The sequence below is a fragment of the Lontra canadensis genome, unplaced genomic scaffold, assembly GCF_010015895.1.
Source record: "Lontra canadensis isolate GAN:19392208 unplaced genomic scaffold, GSC_riverotter_1.0 scaffold156, whole genome shotgun sequence".
Classification (NCBI taxonomy): Eukaryota; Metazoa; Chordata; class Mammalia; order Carnivora; family Mustelidae; genus Lontra; species Lontra canadensis.
In genome coordinates, this window is record NW_022631150.1 from 1,268,604 (window position 1) to 1,290,021 (window position 21,418).

A 21,418-nucleotide genomic window follows, 5' to 3' on the forward strand; every position below is an offset into this window, starting at 1 on the left:
TGTGTAAAATTAGGTTATCACATGAATCCCAAGCCATCAATCATTAATTCTATAGACTAGATTAAAATGACTAAAAATAAAGTTTTAAAAATAGATCTGATAGATTCAACAGATTAAACTCAAGTTCATAAAAATTATTTTTCACTTAGAATGTCTTTTTTTCAAATGAGGACAACTGTTAGAAGAACAAAACACTGAAGAACAAAATACAGCATATAAGACAAACTGTATCAACTTATATAAAACAAACTCAGGTTTAAAAATTTATTTTATACTTTTAATTAAAAATACTGAATATGCACCAATAAAACTGTTTAATACACCAGGTACCTTAAAAACAATCTCTTCCAAAAATGAAAGATCACCTGTTTCTGCCTACTTGGCAAAACTCAAGTGAAAACAATTATTGTGAGTAAATGATAGACCCTAGTCATAATTATATACTTTTGATTACATAATTGTGAAAAATAATACTGTTAACAAAACATTGAACACACTGTTTTTAGAGTGATGTTATGGGGGTCAAAAAAAAGGAAAATGAATAGCAGAAAATGTAAGTTATTACTTATAGGTGGTAATATAACATAGGCCTCATTTTAGCATAATTCCAGTAATGGATCAGTGAAGCCATATCACAAATTAGGGTTTAAAGATAAGAAAGTAAAGTTTGGCCAAAATGCAAATTTTCACTAAGCTGCTATATCATCACTTAGCCATCAGGAAAACTAGACAATTCATCAATAATAACTGACTTTGTAGGGCTTGAGAAAAAATTTTTTTGAGAAGAGAGAATGTCCTGATGTCTTATTTCTAAAGTCATGTAGTTCAATTTTTTTCTAATTTGTAAAATTAAATCTCATGTATTAAATATGATCTTATATACCTTATTTACACTCCAATGGCGCACTGAATGTTGCACATCATTGACTTTGACATAGGTATTCCAAACAACAATCACCCCCGTGCAATCTCCTGAATACATGTGATGACCTATTTAAAAAAAAAAATTAATCACTTGTGAATGCTACACCAGGTAGAAACAAAATGAAATTGGGAAAACACATCCCAGTATAACAAAGAATCAGAGGGCTATTAAACAGTATTTTAGTAAAAATAAAAAAACCCTAAAAAATAAAAAAAACGCAATACAAATCATAATAAATTCCCAATTATTTTTAAATGAATTCTTCATTCTTCTGAATTACTTTTGATGACTTATTTCCCTTTCTTACTCACATGAAATTGAACACACAAAGAAATGAGCATCTTATTGCATTTGTATATAGGTCAAATTCTATAGCCAAATAAATCATTTGAATTATCCAGTATGTTATCTATATTGCTCACCTTTATTAACCTATATGATCTGTTCTATATTCCTGAAAAAACACCTATATTCCAATATATACTGTTAGCAAAATGCCTGAGACCAGTAGAAACTCAATAAACAATAGGGAATGAATAAAACGATAAATGACAGCTGTTCCAGTTTAACATATATTCTTAGAGTTAAACCATTTTATAGTTGAATGGGACCTCAGAGACCATCAAACTCACTGTGTACTCACTCAGGATTATCTCCCACACCATCAAGAACAGACGGTTGTTTAGTAACTGTGAACTTGGTTTTTTTACAAGGGAGCTATTCAACTGATGAACTGCTCTAGATACTAGAACGTTCTTTCCAATTCAGAACAAAGAATATCCATCTTTGGTAGCTCTATCTTTATCTACTGGAGCAATACAGACTGATTTCTTTTTGTTTCACATATGCATATCTTAGTCAAGTATTTGAAGAAATTCATGTCTTTTATAATCTGAATGACTTCTACTATGACAAAGTTTGTAGGCACCTTTCTATCCCTGGTGACTTTTCCTTAATGTGTTCCAATTTCTTATCATCCCTGTAGTTAGACTGAATATATTGGCAGTACTTTCATTTTTATCTGGATGCTATACTAATTAATTATAGCTATAGTCTATATATCCGTACTTAAAACATTACAGCACAAAGCAAGGACTCCAGAAATGTTTGACTCAGCAACCTCAGGTCTAGGAATTTATGTTAAGAAAATAATTATAAAACAGTGTAACAAAGTTTTGTATGTACATATATGTACATGTGTATCTATATTATTCAGAGAAATCATGTTCATGGTAGGAGAAAGCTGGAAACATCCTAAGTACTGCCAACAATAGAATGTTTCTTAAGATACATTCAGACAATTATATAATACATACCTATTAACTGTGAGCTGAATGCAGAGGTGCTCAATGCACAATGTACTCAGTACAGAGTGTAAATACAGGCTTCCCCTGATATCTATCTAATATTCTTTTGGTATTTCCCTCTTCTTCCTCATTTTACCCTTTAACTCAAAAGCCACTTAAAAGAAACCTACTGGAAAAAGAAAGAAATAAGCCTACTGAGGGGATAATTACCAATCCAACGAAATATATTTATGAAATTTGGTATATGACTGGTTATTACAGCAAATATTAGTTGAATCTAAATATTTAAGAATTTAATGACAAATGATTTTTTAAAAAGATTTTATTATTAGAGAGAGAGTATATGCAGGGGGAGGAGCAGAGGGAGAAACACAAGCAGACTCCATGCTGAGCGCAGAGCCCAACATGGGGCTCAATGTCATGACCCTGAGATCATGACCTGAGCTGAAACCAAGAGCTGGACACTTAATGGACTGAGCCACTCAGGCACCCCCAGAATTTAAGGACTTTAAAATTACAAACAAAACTCCCTGACTGCCAAATCTGTGCCCAGGTCTATCATATGATCTGCAAAATACACATAAATCTAAAAATGTATAATCATCAATACACAAAATCCCTCTCAAGCTTAAAAATATTACCTTAATGAACAAAAATTATTTTTAAAAAATTCTTCATGCAACTAGCCTTCATTTGGAATATATTTTGACATACCTTCAATATCAAAACAGAGAGAGTTGATGAAACTTCTGTGCGTGTCAAACTGTCGAATCAATATCACAGGATCCCCTCTCATATCAACCTTCCATATCCGTATCACAGAATCATAGCACCCTGTAACTACCACTTCTTTTACAGCAGGATGGAACTTAGCCGTGTAAACAAAAGAAGGATGAGGTAAAACTCTGAAAGTATTAGTATTATTTATTTCATTTTTCCATATCCTGAAAAAGGATAAAAAGTTATATGTTGCTTCTGAAAGGCAGAAGTTTCTAAAACTTTTCCCAAAAACCAACATGGCCAATGGAACTTAAGTAACCAATGACAATAACCAAAGGCAAACTACATTTTAGAACAATCAAAAATAATGTGATCAAATATGGCTGGGGTTCTTTACATTTTGACAAAACTATTTCTTAGTTATTATCAAGCATAATGGTTAATTTGTCTACTAATTTTAATCTATACTGTAAAATGAAAAATTGTATTTGGATTTTTTTTAAACAACTATTTTTGACATTGATTAAACACACATGGAATAGTTGGTAAAATACTGCATTTAGTACAATACACACAAAAAATAAAATATAGGGAGAGCTTCAATTATTCTCCATTTAGGTTGTGTATATTGCTTTTGTAAAGTGCTCCCTAGTAGAGGTTTAGAGAATAAGCTAGTCCATTAACTCTATATTTATAATTTCCAAGCCTAGAAAGTGACTGTGATCTCAAAGTCTTAAAAGCCATATTGAAATTACTGTTTGATACCTCAGTAAAATAAGATTAACTATGATATTCTGATAGAAAACAAGCTACCTTACATTAAACAATCAATTTATATTTAAAATTTTTAATATGTCTTCCTGTAAATTATGGATAATTTTTAAAAAGTAATATTACTGTCACTGCTACAGTCCTGACAAAAGATTAAACCCTATGGGTTAAACTTATGTTAAATACGCTGCAGTTCTAGTCAGTGTGTAAAAATAGGCAAAAATCTAGCGACTGAAAGGTACTAAATGAGTGTGGAACACTGGATTTTTAAACAGTCTGATTAAATTGTCAGAATTAGAAAAATAGATTAATTATTAATAGGGGGATTTATAGTTCCTTCTTTTAATCATGACCTAAGAACTAAAGCAAATTAAGTCCTTTTCAAAATTATCGATGAAAGAAAAAAATACAGCTGCCATTCAAGAATAACATTCTGAGTCTTCTCAGCAGCTGCTTCAAATAAGGATATGATCTACAATTACTAAGAATCCAAACTAATAATGAAGGAAGTGAAAGAACATGTTTTCAAGTGAAAATAAAACACGTGTATCACTGCATAAACATTTTTACCATAGTAATACTTTCAATGAATATATGCTACATGAAATACAATACTTATTAAAAGAACAAAATAACGAATTTGTGATTAAGACTGTTAAAAGAAGATTGTTTAAAAGATAAAAACTTCAGCTGTTTGCTTAAAAATCTTAGCAGTTTTATGTGAAATCCTATGTAACAGGCAGAAATGAAATAATCATATCTTAAAAGCAGCTCAATTAAAACAGACATAGTAATTTACAATAAAAATGAAGCCTTTTATGTAAAAACCTAACTGAAATCAATGATGGCTTTAGTCAAGCAAGCAAAGGTTGAGTCTAAGAACAACAGAAATGTATTAATGAGTTTGGGGGAAAAAGAGCTGATCACAAAGAACAAGGAAATACATAAATCTGTGAAGACTAGATGAGCACACAAAAAAATTATTACAGTTGGGAAAGAAAAAAACATACAGTTACAACGCTATGTATGATGAGGGGCAACATGGGGACATATGTGCCTAAATGGGAGCCATTACATGTGGGAAAAGTCTGATTATATGAGGAGCCATTGGTTAGAGAAAAATACAGATTTGTACTGAAGATAACTAAAGAAGATTTTGGTTAACCCTACATGGCAAAGAGCTAACCAGTGGGAAACAATAACTCAGGAGTCACTAACACTAACCAGGAAGACAAGGAGAAGACACAGCCAGAAGTCCATGCCTCTGCCTCTCGGAACATTAGCAACTCTAATTCTCTTCCTTTGACTTTACCTTATTCATTTTAAGTAGTCCTTACCTCTTTCAAAAACCTCACTCTTTTTGGTTCTAGCCACAATGTTTCTCTTCGCTCAGTTAATCCTACACAATAAGTATTTTTATGATGTAAAACATCCTCCAACAGTATCAAAGCTACATAAAGAAAAAAAGCATACTTTATACTATATTGTGTATATATATAAAATATCGTATGCTGGCAAAAAAACAAGAAAACTATAAGAAATGGTTAAATTTGAGCTGGGTTTTAACCAATGACTATGAGCCATCACAAAAGGCACTTAAATGGTTGCTGAGTGACTGACGTGGGCAGGAAGGCTAGGAAAAGGGCATTTAAGCACCGGAAGAAGAGACATGGAGAGGAAGATACTAAGAGCATTTTAAAAGATTGTGTGGGTGACGCCAAGGGTACATGGCAAGTGCACAGGAGAAGGACGTAGGGTCAATGAGAAACATGCCTGTAATGCCATGCTAAGGATCTGGAACATTTTCAGAAGGGTGGTGGGAAGACTTCTGAAGATCAGGGCATTATGAAGCATGGCTGTGAAAAGACGGAGGAACGAGAGACTGAACAGTGGGAAAGTTTAGCACCAATAGTTTAAGCTAGAGATAGTAAGGGCCTGAAAGAAGGTAACAGCAGTGAGGATAGAAAGGGTGTGACGGAATGGGGAAGGTTTTAGGAGGGCAAACTGACAGATCTGTGGTACTCTTAGATATGGGAAGGAAGGGTAGGAAGAAAAAAAGAAATGAGTGCTATTCTGGACTCCTGGCTTGGGATTCAGGGTGGATGCCATTAAAAAATCCACAAGAGGACAAAATGAGGAAAGCAGTCTAGTGATATCAAGTCTGGTTTTAGATTCAAGGTGCCACTGACAGTCCAGACAGAGTAACAGAAAGTGAAACTCAGAAAAAAAGTGGGCGCTAGAAGTCAGCCCATAGAAGTGAGACTGAAAACTGGGGAAAATGAGAGAGACCAGGAAAAGCACAGCAAACCAAGGACGATGCTCAAGTAGGAGGATTCTGGGAATAAACATCTACAGAGAACAGGCAGAGCTTCGAAGAGGAACAAGTGACAGGGAACAAGAACTGGCCAGTCATAAAAAGCAAACAGAAGAGGCTGTTAAAGAAACCATTTAATTGAAACTATTTTAAAACTAGTCAATAATTAATCACTTCAGTGAAAGCAGATAGGTTAAGGACCTAAATTGGCCACTGAATCTGAAAATCAGCAAGAGACTGCTGACCTCTTAACGAAGGTTGATCTAGCAGGGGGTGCAGTGAAAACTAGATTCATAGAGTTGAGCTAAAGACGTGTGTAGAACGTTCTTGATGTTATAGAAAGAAAAATAATGTGGTAGTCCGAAAAGGAGATAGAACTGAAAGATTTCTTAAGATAAGGAAATTTGAGCATATTTTTAAGATGAGAGGACAAAATCAATAGAGAGGAAGATACTGAAGAGATAAGAGAGGTAGGAAACAGAATTGTAGATTGAAGGGCTGAGATTAAAAGCACATGTCAAAAACCGTAAGAGACTCTTAATCTCACAAAACAAACTGAGGGTTGTTGGGGGGAGGGGGGGATGGAGAGGGTGGTGGGGTTATGGACACTAGGGAGGGTATGTGCTATGGTTGAGTTCTGTGAAGTGTGTAAACCTGGCGATTCACAGACCTGTACGCCTGGGCCTAATAATACATTATATGTTAATAAAAAATTTAAAAAAAATTTTTAAAAAAAGCACATGTCAAAGAGTGGCCTGAAAGGTGTCCTTACCCATACATCTTTGTTAAGAGCAGTGGACAGAGATAAAGATGGGTACATTTATAGATATTGGGTGGGAAACCAGAGGGAGATATGGGGAAGTTCATGTCTGGCATAATTCACTGGAAGCTAAAGGCAGTCAGCTAATGAAAGCAGGCAGATGTGACTCAGGGTCAAGAACTTGAAGTGCCGCAAGGCTTGGATGTGCTGCCAGAGGAGTAAGAAAAGATAGCGGAATAAAGATAAGGAAAAAGCTTGCTTGGCTGAGATGACTGCTCGGGTGATTTTAAGACTTACAAATCCACAATCAGGCCTTTCCAAGGTTATGAATTTTTCTCTAGTACAATCTGGCATGGGACAGAATGGCTGTGTTGAGACAACAAGCAGACCAGGGGTTCCAAAGGATCCTATTAAGAGGGACCAACAGCAGGTGCCTAGCTACACATGGAAGGAAATCAAGTCTCACCAATTACCACCTTTTGTTTAAACAGAAACTCAACAGTCCTGATAACATCTTAATCAATTAGACATTTTATATTAAAAAGGAAGCTGATAGGAGTAATAAAAGAGACTCAGACACTAGAAGTGTCTGTTAAAAAGTGTGTTAAAATGCAGAAAGCAGAATTAAGTAAGAGTGAAGTCAGAAGGCATCCCAAACTGCTCTAAATGTCAGCTTCCTGGTGTACAGAGATAACATAGATTTATGTGTATCCACCTACATTTGTTGGAGTCAAATTAAATAACATATATAATATATATATAATATAAAGCATCTTGAAAAACTGCCTAATAATACATTTAGCATGCAAACAAGGTAGAACAAGCAGCTAGAACAGGTCAATGAAATTTTACAAAGTAGATTTAAAAAATTTTATGATACATATTAAGTTGGGAGGGATTAAATTATTTTATAATTGACATTCTGAAAAATGCAAATACTGAAAATCTATAAAACTCTCAAAACACAAGGCACATATTCACTTACATGTAGGTATCCCCTGCTTTTCAAAGTCTGCCTTACACCACTTCGCTTTTACCTAAGACCTATGTCAGTACCTGTTTTCACTAACCAGAAGAAATGTGAAGAGGATTTTTACTTTAATGAAAAAAGGAGAAAAGGCAAAAATCGGGTTCAGCACTTGTTCTGCTGTGAGCCCTTCTACAAGGGAGAGCGCAACCCCAGCAGCGAGGGGGCACTGCGACACTCGTCCCTGGAAGCTACACTCTGCATCTCAACGTCAAGCTGCCACAGGCCTGAACTGTATCTGTGAGCACCTGTGCTTTGTTTCAATTTATTTTGTGCCCCCCTTAAAGAAAGATGTGTCCCAAGGTATCAGAAAACTCCAAGAGAAGTTATTTTTGGGTCTGAGAATGCTCAAAAATTTTTCCATATAAATTAACAGTTATCACTTCTTCCCCTTATGCCATACCTTTGTCTTAGACAAGGTTTCCGTTCCTCACTGTCTACCATGCACTGTGCATCACTGTGGCCTGGCCCCTGCCCATAGCTAACAGGGAAAACAGAAGCCCTACCATTAAGAGCTTATATTCTAGGAAAATATCAACTGTTTACCTTATGTCAAACAGTGCAGAGTATTAATTAAATAGTGTACATAATGATCATTTAAGGACACTGGGAACTAGAAGCATTATGTATTACATAAAAAAGATATATTTAATAAAAACATCTTTAGGAAAAAGCTTTCCCACTACTACTGATCTAATCTGTCTATATGATACATCTCTATGACAGTCCCTTGATAAGCAAAATATTACCTAAGAATAGCTATATCCCTTTATATTTTCTTTACTTTCCTTGATGGCCAACAACATACACAGTAAGTACTTCTCAAGTATACTAACCTGGCAGTGCCATCAGATGATGCAGTAAGGATATAGCGATCATCATGGGACCAGCAAAGATCATAAATGATATTAAGGTGGCCACACAATTCTCTCATGAAACGCCCAGAAGGAATTTCATATACTACAGAAAATATTCAAAAATTAGTAGGTTTCCAGCCAGAGAGTCCTTAATCCAGTAACATACAAACATATAGCTTATAATAATTTGCACACAGTCTCTAAGAATACCATCACCAAAGATATTTTCAGCATAAAAAAATCTCAAAGTCTACTTAAAAGTAGTTTTTCATTTCCTTCAGACACAAGAATTTACACATATAAAGTTTTATAGCATGCTACAATTACTCTCATCTCGTCAAAGCAATTTTCCTAGTAGTCTTCCACCATCAATTTATTAATCAAATAATAGATAACAGTTAAATTGCAATTCACTTCAAAGATTCTATAATTTGAGTTTTCATGAATAAGATATTACTTTACCTGAAAATCCATTAAATTCCAGCCAAAATTTTAATTATTTAAGGAAGAAATTTAAACTGTGCTACTATTAGAATTCTTTTTTAAAAAAATATTTTATTTATTTGTTTGTTTGTTTGTTTGAGAAGGTGAGAGTGAGCGCCAGCCAAGGGAAGGGGCAAAGGGAGAGGGAGAAGCAGACTCCCTGCTGAGCAGGGGTCCCAATCCTGTCAGAACCCTGGAATCACGACCTGAACTGAAGGAAGATGCTTAACCAGGTGAGCCACCCAGGCAGCCCTTGCTTGAAAAAAAATTCCAATACTAAAATGATATAATAAGAGAACTAACAGAGACCTAATCTGATAAACAAGACATTAAGGTATTGCTCTAAGTTAGGTTCACAATGAAAGCTTTGAAAAAGTGACTTGAGAACAACAAAATTTGCAAGTCTCTACTTCCACCTAGTGGTAAAACCAAATGCCCTTTAAAATGCTAAGCAGCACAGAAGTACTTCTGGAATAGCAAAGAAGCACCTCAGAATATCTGCTCCCTGATAAAAGCAATGAGAATACTGCAAAAATTATCCAAATTAACTTTTTCTGAACTCTAGAAGTTAAACAAAGGCTTGCAACAACCTGAGAAGCATTTATTCAAGAAAAACAGCTTACTCTTGATAGGAACACGAGCTTTGTGGCATTTTAACTTGCCATGGTCCCATTCCCCTCTCCCAAGCTGCAGATTAGCTTTAGAAACCAATAGTCTCACAACTTAAAGCCAGCAGCCTAGTAGCCGTGGGATGGGCCAGAAAATATAAGAAGCTCCCCCCAAAGCCCCACTCCCAATACTTACCACTAAAAACCTCCATTCCCAGGGCTTGGCTTTCCTTGGCTTGGCTCAGAGCCTGCTCTGTGTGAAAAGCCCTAACCCCAGGGTGCATGCTGAAATAATCAGTGGCACAGCTGGCTGAGGCAGTGATGCCAACTGAAGCTAAGGAGAGTGGCCAAGGAGAGGCTGAGCAAAAAAATGTAAAAGGAAAAAGCTGGGAATGAGATGTCCACAGAGGACTTTGAAAAGATGCAACAAATTCCTGGGAACCCAGCAGGACATATGTATGTGAACAAAAAGACCAGAGGCACTCTCTCCCTCTGACTGAGCTGAAGGTGAAATAAGGCAGAGCTGCAACTGCCTACCGTGAAGTGTTAAGAACTCATCCCAACACACACACACACACACACACACACACACACACCCGCTTGGTAAAGGCTGGGCGATCTACTCACTCAAAGCATTTAAAAAATCTCTATCATAGATGACCACCAAGCTAAGTGAGCAGAGACTTCAGCAACAACAAATCCTGGGCAGGTAGGTGCAGAGGAGGGGAAGGAGAGGAATCTGATTTCCAGACCTGCCGCACATGTAATACAGAGACAAGAAAAAACCAAAACAGTCCAGTAGAGCCACCCACAGGAAACAAGGAAGGCCACAGAAACTGTCCATGAAGAAGCCAAGACATTGTTCTGGACAAAAACTTTATTTAAATTCGCTCTTATAAATATGTTCAAAGATAAAAAGAAAACCATGTCTAAAGAATTAAGGTGTGAGAATAATTTCTTGCTAAAATAACAGTATCAATAAAGAGAAATTATTAAAAAAGACAAAAAAATTCTAGAGTTGAAAAGTACAATAATGGAAATAAACAAATCACTAAAGAGGTTCACTAACAGATCTGAGCTGGCAGAAGAAAGAACTTGAAGACAAGTCATTTGAGATTATGCAGTCTGAGGAACAGAAGGAAAAACGATGAAGAAAAATGAATAAAGCTGCAGGGACTTGTGGACCACCACCAGGTGTATCAACAATGAGATGATGAGAGTCTCAGAAGAGAAAAAATAGAAAGGAGAAGAACAATTTGAAGAAATAAAGACTGAAAACTTCCCCATTTTGTGAAAAACAGTAATCTACATATCCAACAAGCTAAACAAATTCCAAGTGGACACATCATAGCCAAACAATTGAAACGAAAGACAAAAATTCTTTTGTGCTTTGGAGACTTAAGCAATAAGCATGTCTAAATTTATATAGCATTCTGAATAAGATTTCTTTAAGAATAAAGTAACACATATTTATCACTGAAATGCTAAAATATAAATCAGAATGAAAATAATTCTTTCACTACCCAAAAAAGAAATCACTATTAATTCTCTGGAGTAGATATCCTAAGAATCTTTTTTCCTCCATGCATTGGTCTTGGCGAATTTTTAAAATAGCATAGTCATAATCAAACTACACAAGTAATTTTGTTTTTTAAAGCTAACATTATTTCATGAGGAGGAGTATTTAATAAATGGTAGCCAAGCCAATTATGAGTCCTTGCTGAAAAGAATAAATAATCTGAAATGAACTGTATGAGGCTGAGGGAAATTTAATACCACCTAGTACTTAGGGCAGACGCCCACAAGGGGCAGGCAACTTCCTGCTGAGGAAGCTGGTTTTCATTATTACACAAGAAATTAGGGAAAGTATTTAATGTCTCTCACTCTAGAAGAGTAGAGAATGCTCACTTAAAGCGACAGAAATTCTCCTTTTTAACATGGTTTTCTGTATTTTTTAAAGGCAATTTGAAAGTGGGTTTTTGGTCTCTCTGCTGCCTTCCCTACTCCTGAGAAATCGTTCTCAAGGTACTCCTGTCCTGAGCTGTTACTTTCTACTGCATATGAAATTTGACGGCTTTCATAATTTAAATTATCACTTCTATCAACTGACCACATGGGCTAGAATTCCTCATGAGATTTATTAATCCCTTCATGTTTCTAAATTTCCATATTTAAGATAAGAAAATGCTTACAAAAATCCTCTTCCATGTTTCACAAATAAACTTACCACCCTTCATTTGATTATTCTCATTCTACTTCTGAACATATATTTTATAGAAAGCTGTGAAATAATTATTAAAAAACTGGGGCTTACTGAAATTAAGATTTCAATGAATTTTAAAAAAACAAATGTCTTCCAGATAGACTTCGATCCCATTAAATAGATAGAATTATTACTCACAGATAATTGGATATCCATCTCGGCTGGCACAGGCCGCTGCTAATATTCTTCCATTATGAGAGAAAGCCAGACGAAAACATCCTCGTTCTCCTGTATTTAGTGAGAAGAGGTGCTTATTTGGGATACGGCAAGCCTAAAAACATACATTAAAAAAATAAATAAATTAAGAAGCATTAAAATTTGAAGGCTAGTTGTTAAATTACTGCAGTGGTAGAGCTTTATTTTTAAGCCCCTTGACTGTGATGCAGAGAAAGAGGAAAGTAAACAGAATGGATGGAAAACTATAGTAAATTATTTTATTTCCTAACGAGGAGATCAGGTCTCCATAAAATAAAGTCACTTTACACTCCACTTCTAACTAGTACTTAATTCACCAAAAATACTTAATTGGGGCACCTATGGGGCTCAGTCATTAAGCCTCTGCCTTTGGCTCAGGTCATGATCCCAGGGTCCTGGTATCGAGCCCTGCATCGAGCTCCCTGCCTGCTTCTCCCTCTCCCGCTTCCCCTGCTTGTGTTCCCTCTTTAGCGGTCTCTATCTCTGTGTCAAATAAATAAATAAAATCTTAAAAAAAAAAAAAAAAGAAAGAAAATTCATTATCTGGTACTCTAAAGCTGTCACTATTGCATGCGCATTTGCACACACACACACACACACACAATGATATGTATATGTATTGCCACACACACAAAACATCTTATCACAAAACGTTGTAACATCCTTATTCCATGACCGCGATTTTCGTGATTTTTGCTGAGCCATAAACTTCTTCTGAGACCATAACTGCCCTAAAGGCCTAGCTTAAGTGTGGGATGTATGAATGCTCATTTTCTCTCTCTTTTTATCTCTTAAAATAACCATCATTTGTGGCTACCTTCTGAAAGGTATTTTCAAAGTAATCACCTCCTGTTGGTTTCCCATTCACTAATTTTATTAAAATTTCATAGTTTTTATGTTTTCATTTCCTATTATCAAATGAAACCAAAACTTCCCATGTATAATATCTACTGTAGAAAATACTACTTTTATTTATCCTAATTACACCTCTTCCAAACTTCAGTGATCCTTAGTTCCTGGGTTTATTATTTTGAAAGTTCAATTAAACACATATTGGTCCTTTACTAGATGCAATGAATGTGGTACACTTCCTTGCAAATGTCTTTTCATGTATTAGTCACAGCATCCTGAATGTTTGGATAAATTAAGATTTTGGATAAACTGCATTTGGCAATGGCTCAGATGTACAAAATGAACCACTCTACTCTTTGTGGAACTAAGTAATAGATTTGCAAAACTGTATCAGCAATCCTTCCTGCTACTGCAAAATATGATAACCATTAATAAAAGCTTAAATAATCCTCAACCTATGGTAGAAAAATATACATACATAATCCATCAAAATGTGATTCACTGTGAAGAAGCTGGGGACTGTAAAAAAATCTCATGAATCTATTAGAATGATCTATTTTTTAAATAAAATCCATTTTACTAAGAAAACTCATTAAAAGATTTACCTCTTAAAACATCAAAAAAATATTTTTTTAATTGCTCTTATGGATTAAATTGTGTCCCCCAAAATATGTATGCTGAAGCTCTAATTCCAGTACCTCAGAATGTAGCAGTATCTGGAGATAAAAATTTTTAAAGAGCCTTTTTTTTAGGGTGGAGTCCTAATCTAATAAGACTTGTTGTCCCTGGGATGCCTGGGTGGCTCAGTCAGTTAAGAGACTGCTTTTCAGGCTCCTTACTCAGCAGGGAGTCTACTTCTCCCGCTGCTTGCCACTCCCCCTGCTTGTGTATGCACTCAAGCTCTCTCTCTGACAAATAAATAAATCAATCTTAAAAAAAAAAAAAAAAGACTTGCTGTCCTTGTAAGAGGAAGAGACACCAGGGATCTAAATGCAGAGAGAAAAGACCATGAAGAGGAGCAAGATGGCAGTCATCTGCCAGCCAAGGAGAAAGGCCTCTGAGTAAACCAACTCTGACAACCTTTAACCTTGGGACTTCAGCCTCCAGAACTATGAAGGAGTAAGCTTGTTATTTAAGCTACCCCATCCGTGGTTATTTCCTTCTGGCAGCTCCAGCTAACAGATAAAACTAACCTAAGTCCTTAAACAAAGAGCTTATGATAGTGCTTTTATGCACACGAAATATACCCTATTATTATCAAGTAAATTAATGGAAAGACAAGACTGTGGTTAAAAGCAAGGATAATCTGAGAGTTTCCAGTAGTAAGCTAATTTCCCTCAGAGCTACTGGAGCTTTTAAAATAAATATAGGCAGCTCTAAACGAATTGAGAATAATCAAGTATTTCACCTGCCCAGGTAGTCGTTTCCACTTCACTACTTCTTTGGAATCTTCTAGTCCAGGTTCTGCATCTACTGAACCAGCCTCATGGTGTCCTTCACAATGCACTGGTTTACCTTTCTCCTCCTGGACAGCTACCACAGAATAAGATGACTTTATCTGAATGTGTATAGAAGATGAGAAAATATAAATATAAAATTAACCCTTTTTTTCCTTTTCTAGCATCTAGGGTATTTTAAATATTGAAACAAACAACGTGGAAATGTTTTCAAAATGTAACCCAGAAAAACATTCTACTTTTATGTACACTATTCTGCATAAGATCAAAAGTGCTTGGTTCTATACCCAAAAAGCCCTGAAAGTTGGGAGGAAAAAAACAGAACTCCAATAGTTACATGAAATGGTTTTAATAACTCTAGCCCTTTGTTTCTGCCTCTTCACCAATACCTACCAGATGTTATATCACAGCTCTGATATACTATGGTATTCCTCACTTTAATATCACAAAACTGATATCAAAAAGACCTAAAGTTTTTAAATCTTCCTTTCCTTAAAAAGAGATTTAACTCCATTCAAATTAATGTAAACCAACCCTGTGGTCACACTTATATATAATATCACTTACAGAACATACAACTGTCCTGAAATGTCTTACTGCAATTAAGACAAAAACAAAAGTTCTGTTTTAGAACCAATTATTTGCTAGAATCATTCATTGTTTTAATCTGTGGAAAACAGTAGTAGAAACATTATTTACTGATTATTTGAATAATATTATGGAAAGTGTGCATGATACTGCAAATGCCTGGGCCAAATGCAGCTTGTTGTCTTTGCCAATTAAGTGTTATTGGAACACATCCATACCCATCTGTTTAACACTGGTTACATATGTCTATGTAGCTACTTTCTCAACTATAAAGGTAAAGCTGAGTAGTTGTAACAAAACCTGTATGGCCTACAAGGCCTAAAATATTAACTACTCTTGGGCTTTACAGAAAATATTTGTCAACACCTATTTTACATCATTCTTTTACCTTCCATTTTTAAAAAACCAGTATTACTTTTTAAAAATTCTCCTCACACTGAAACTTACATTTAGGATTTAATATTCATTTAAGTATCTTTTATATATTAGCTAGCATAGTCTTAATACATAATTATTTTTAAAGTACCTTTATATTCTAGAAATCTAATAAAATAATTTTAGAGGTCTTATCTTTTTAGAAATGAAATACGTCACCATTTAATTTCAACAACAGAGAACATATCTTTCTATGTGCTATTATTAACTTACACATTCTGGAACTTTCAATCCTCTTACAGTTACGTATAATGTTGATGGGTAATGATTCCTTGGATATTTTGACCACCATTCAAAAACCTCAACAATGTTTAATTGGGATCGAGGCTTAGTAGGTGGGTAATACAGCTGCAAACGAAGTTTTGAATTGATGTTTATATTTCCATTGGCTCCGAGAAGCTTAAAATAAGAATTCCAATAAAATGTTATTTTCACTAAAAATATGTCCAGTAATCAACAGTACATAGTCAAAAACTCATTTAAAAAACTCATTTGCTAAAATTCCTTAGATATATAAAGCAAAGAACACTGACACAGTTGGTTAAACACAATTCCAGATCATTTCGAAAAAAGGTAACCCAAATTACTTTTTAAATATTTTCCTGATAGATGCCTGGCCTGTACAAGTTCAGGCTGTTGGTAAAGCATTTACATTACTGTGTCAGATGTTACTTGGCACAAAGGAGATAACCAAGATACCTCTGTTTGAAATAACAGTGATAAAAAGCATAGTATTTAAACACAAAAAGACATTTTCTATTTATTCAGTATCAGTATTTTTAATGAACAGTTTTTAAAAATTTTTTTGAGAGAGCGCATGTACAGGAGAGGGGAGGGAAGACAGAGTGCACCTGCACATGCACAAGTCTGGCGGGGAGGCAAAGACAGAAAATCTTAAGCAGACTCTACACCGAATGCAAAGCCCGACCTACGGCTCAATCTCACTGTGAGATCATGACCTGAGCCGAAATCAGGAGTCTGATGTTTAACCAACTGAGCCACCCAGGTGCCCCTTTAATGGTAACATTTTAATGTTTAATGGTAACATTTCAATTTTTAAAACGTCAAAATCATTTTCAAAAAGTAATTAACATAAACTCATTTCAGGCATTAATCACATTTAAAAATATTCTAGTCTACCTTCTTAAAAAAGGCTATTCAATAAAAAACCTAAAACAACTTAGATTTAAACTAAATAAACAGATGTTTATAAGAAAAATAAAATGTATATAAATGTTTTCTTACATTTCTTATAAAATGTTTATAAGAAAAATAAAAATCTCATCGACTCAAAATAGGTCCTCTTTCACTAGGCTATGAATCTAAGTAGAAAATGTCATGAGGCAGAACATGAAGGTGGCAGCCTAGGAGAACAAGGGCTGAGGGCAGAGAATATATTCAGTGGCTGTTACTGACTGACGCATCTCGGAAAGGGAAAAAAGGGAAGATTTAGGAAAGACTCTAAGGCAGTGCTGTCCAAGAAAATCTTCTGTGATGATGCGAACATTTTATACTTGTGGTACCCCCAACACAAGACACAGTGGTCACATATGGTTTATCGAGCACTTGAAGTTTGACTAGTGCAACGGTGGAACTCAATTTTTAATTACATTTAATTTTAATTACTTAATTTGAATTCATTAGCCACATCTGATTTGTGGCTACCAAAACAAACAGTGCAACTCTAAGCCTCTAAATGTGGGAGACTGGGCTAATGGCAGTGCTACCCACTGAAGTAGCAGAGGATTTAGGTAGGATGCTCAGATTGGGGAAGTCTGATATTTATAGGTTGTCCAAGTTGAAATATCTGAAATCTGAGGTGGAGGCAAGAAAAGAGTCTAAGAAAAGTAGAATAAAGCTGAAACCATGAGTAGGATTGATATTAGAGAAGGAAGTGGAAGACCATGAAGGAAACTGAAGGAACGGTAATAGGGAAATGTAGGAAAAGATGGTGTCAAGAAAACCCAGGTAAAAGAGGTTCAAAAGAGTGATGTATTAAACACATACAGGTGTGATAAAAGTATAAAGGAAAAATGTTCACTCACTAATGTGGCAAACAGAAGTCACTGATGATTTGTTTGGAGATACTTTCAGAGCTGAAACAAAATACAGATTGCAGTGTGTTCAGGAATGAGGCATCAATCAACAGAGCTGGCAAATATATAGCCCATTTCATCCCTAGCCTTTTAGGGAAGGATGTAAAGTCAATGGAGGTCGTAAGCTGAGAGGTGGTTATGATATACAGGGATAAAGTATAGTTTCAATAGAGGTGTTCGGTAATTAAACATTAAGCCCTCGAGAGACTTCCTTCATAAACTCTACTCCTATCTGCCTGAAGCTTTTAAGAGAAAAATATTATAAGGAGATATTATTCCCCAGCTTCTAAATCATACTTTCTATAGGTTGTTTTAATACTCACCATGCAATCTAGTTTACACTAGTATGACCCTTAGCATGAGTCCATGACTAAAATCAGTCAAGATCCTGTCATTATGGTTACAATTATATAATGTAAAATGTGGCTAAATAAGGCTTTATTATTTTATAATGTATAATAATAGTTATATATATATGCTAAATGAATTAAAAGTGCCTCTAGCTGAGAATTAAGATAAAGTCTCATTTATATCTAGGTAGGGTCCAGACCCTACCCGCTGGGGTTTATTTGGACCACTACAGTAACTTTACAGTTATCTCGGACATTACTGGAATCAATGGTACAGGTATTAACACACTTAAACTTTAACTTGATTCATGCCACTTTCTTAAAGATTTTATTTATTTATATGAGAGAGAGTGAGAAAGCATGAGCAGAGGGGAGAGGCAAAAGGAGAGGAAGAAGTAGGCTTGCTGCTGAGTGCAGAGCCTGACGCAGGGTCCCAGGATCTTGACCTGAGCTGAATGCAGATGCTTCACCAACTGAGCCACCCAGGCATCCCCATGCTACTTCCAAAGGTGAATTTTTCCTAATCCATACATTTGTTAATTCTCTCAACAGACATTCACTGAACACTTTCTGTGGGCCACTAATATGCTGGGAGCTGGTGATAATTAAAGAAGAGAGAGTTTCAAGAGAGTGCTATAAAAATGCAGAGATCTGGTAAAATAAGGACTAAAACATATTCAATGAATTTGTCAAAAAGAAGTCACTTCAGTGACTTTGAACAACTTAGAATCTATGAAGGCAATAGAGAAATGTTACAGTAGAGGAAGTACACAGAATACTCACACTTTGTAGGGGGTAGAGATGGGAGAATTCCTGATTTGCCATTTCTGCCAATGGCATAAAATGGATAAATAAAAATCTACACACACTTAAAGGTAAAAATGCTATAACACGTTGTTTCCCAAGTGCAATTTGTAATTATTACTGCAGTTCTGCACAAATCTTAACGTTTTTAAAAGAAACAAAAGTGCTTTCTGTTAAGACCACACAATGACAGTATTTACTATGTGAAAACAACTTTTTTGGCCTTTTTTTTTTTTTTCTCTAAAGCAGTATGAAGGGGATAGAGAAAAGTTGTAACCGGTTACAAAAGAGTAATTTTAGAAGCTATACTGGACCAAGGGATTCATTCCTAAGTCCACTTTATTTCCTCCTACAGCCAATCTGGCTTCCTTTCAGCAGTTAGACTGCACTCTTTTCTTTTAAAGATTTAATTTATTTTCAGAGAGAGAGAGAGCATGAGCGTGAGCACGCACGCATGCAAGTAGTGTTGGGGGAGAGGGGGAGATAATCCCAAGCAGTCTCCATACTCAATGCAGATCCCCACACAGGGTTGGATCTCTTGACCCTGAGATCATGACCTGAGCTTAACCACCCAGGTGCCCTGGCCTGCACTTCTTCTGAAGCCTCTCTCTAACCCCCAATATGGATTAAGTGCTTTACATGCTTTTTCACAGCATCTACTCTATAGCACATAATCATGCAAGTAACATGTTTATATGGAAACTGAACTGGAGGGCAAGGACAATGTCTAATTTATCTATGAATGCTATGTATTTAGCAGAGTACTTGGCACTTCACAGACACTTAATAAATATTGTTCAAAGGATGGATACACAAATAGAAAGTTTTTTTTTTTTTTTTTTTTTTTTAAAGATTTTATTTATTTATTTGACAGAGAGAGAGAGATCACAAGTAGGCAGAGAGGCAGGCAGAGAGAGGAGGAAGCAGGCTCCCCGCCGAGCAGAGAGCCAGATGCGGGGCTCGATCCCAGGACCCCGGGACCATGACCCGAGCCGAAGGCAGAGGCTTAAACCACTGAGCCACCCAGGTGCCCACAAATAGAAAGTTTTATAAATTGTACAAAATAGGTTAATTTCAAGACTTTAAAAAAATTTTAATTTGTGTGCATGTGTGTGTTCCAAGATTCATTGTTTATGCACCACACCCAGTGCTCCATGCAATACATGCCCTCCTTAATACCCACCACCAGGCTCACCCATCCCCGCACCAACACCTTCCAAAACCCTCAGTTTGTTTCTCAGAGTCCACAGTTTCTCATGGTTTGTCTCCCCCTCTGATTTTTTATAACTCATTTATATTAGAAATCAGAAATAAAGGATACCAGATAAAAGAATTATAAAATTACATTTCCTCTTTTGTAAAAATCAACCCATCACATCTCCCATCTATGCTGAAACACTCTAAAGACACCATAATTTTCTACCAAGATTACTGTAAGAATTTTCAACCTTAATCTTCTAGTATATATATGTACACCCTCTCTAATTCATTCTCCACCAAGCAAAGTAATCTTTCTAAAACATAAGTTGGATTATTCTACTGTTTTTTTTTTAAGATTTTATTTATTTATTTGACAAAGAGAGATCACAAGTAGGCAGAGAGGCAGGCAGAGAGAGAGAGAGGAGGAAGCAGGCTCCCTGCCGAGCAGAGAACCCGATGCAGGACTCCATCCTAGGACCCCGAGATCACAACCTGAGGCCAAGGCAGAGGCTTAACCCACTGAGCCACCCAGGCGCCGTATTCTACTGTTTTGTTTAAAATCTTACAATGGCTTTCCATTGTTCTTTAGAATTCTGTAATGGCTTCCTGTTGCTATAATGGCTTCAGAGACCTTGCATGATCAAGACCACCATTTGCCCCCTCAGTCTCTATCCTCCAATCTCAGTGGGCCTTTTGGTTATTTGAGGGTATCTCGCTCCTTCCAACATCAGGATCTTTGCAAATATGGTACCCTCTATCTACCCACAACTCTCTCTTCCCCCCTGCTACCGTCTAGCTAATACTCAGGTTCAATGTTTTTTCCTTAGGAAATCTTTCCTTGACCTCCACACAGTATTTACAAAAATTGCAATAATTGATAAATTGTATAAGCAATTGTTTTATATCTGTTTTCCTTACTAGAATATGAAGTCAATAAGGTCAAGGAGTTTATTTTCTTGTCCACTGACTTGAACCATTGCTGGCACACAGAAAGGGTTTAATAAATATCTTTTAAGGTGAATAAATGATGGCAGGTTGTTATGTATCTTTTTTAATACTTCATACTCAGAACCAAATAGTGTATCTGGCACACACTAGACACTCAATAGGTATCTACAAATCCAAGTTATCACCTTAGCTTGCATTAATAACTCTTCACAACTGAAATCTTAGATCATAACTTCTTATACGAAACTAAACTGCTTAGGAAAATGCAGCCAATCAGATTTGAAGAGGATTTTTAAAGCATTTAAAATGGGTGAAAAACATACCTTGAGAAATGCCCAGGCAATTTTCCGAAAGCCACATTCTTGGTTTTGAACTTCAGAATTATTCCTAATTTCATCCATGCTTAAGAAATCAAGAATCTGTAAACAAGTATAAAAAATTACTTCACAGAATACTAA

At 35.7% G+C, this 21,418-nt stretch overlaps 1 protein-coding gene across 2 annotated transcripts in view; it reads right to left on the reverse strand.

The window, feature by feature from the left end:
• Positions 1 to 21,418, reverse strand: part of AHI1 (Abelson helper integration site 1) — a 207,327-nt gene that overhangs the window by 153,353 nt on the left and 32,556 nt on the right. For both annotated transcript variants that reach the window (XM_032844822.1, XM_032844821.1), the window contains 7 exons: positions 21,284 to 21,379; positions 15,776 to 15,961; positions 14,491 to 14,640; positions 12,174 to 12,306; positions 8,661 to 8,784; positions 2,947 to 3,176; positions 884 to 990 (listed from right to left, as the gene is read on the reverse strand). In XM_032844822.1, coding sequence (XP_032700713.1) covers positions 884 to 990; positions 2,947 to 3,176; positions 8,661 to 8,784; positions 12,174 to 12,306; positions 14,491 to 14,640; positions 15,776 to 15,961; positions 21,284 to 21,379 — 1,026 coding nt within the window. The remainder of the gene's footprint in view (positions 1 to 883; positions 991 to 2,946; positions 3,177 to 8,660; positions 8,785 to 12,173; positions 12,307 to 14,490; positions 14,641 to 15,775; positions 15,962 to 21,283; positions 21,380 to 21,418) is intronic.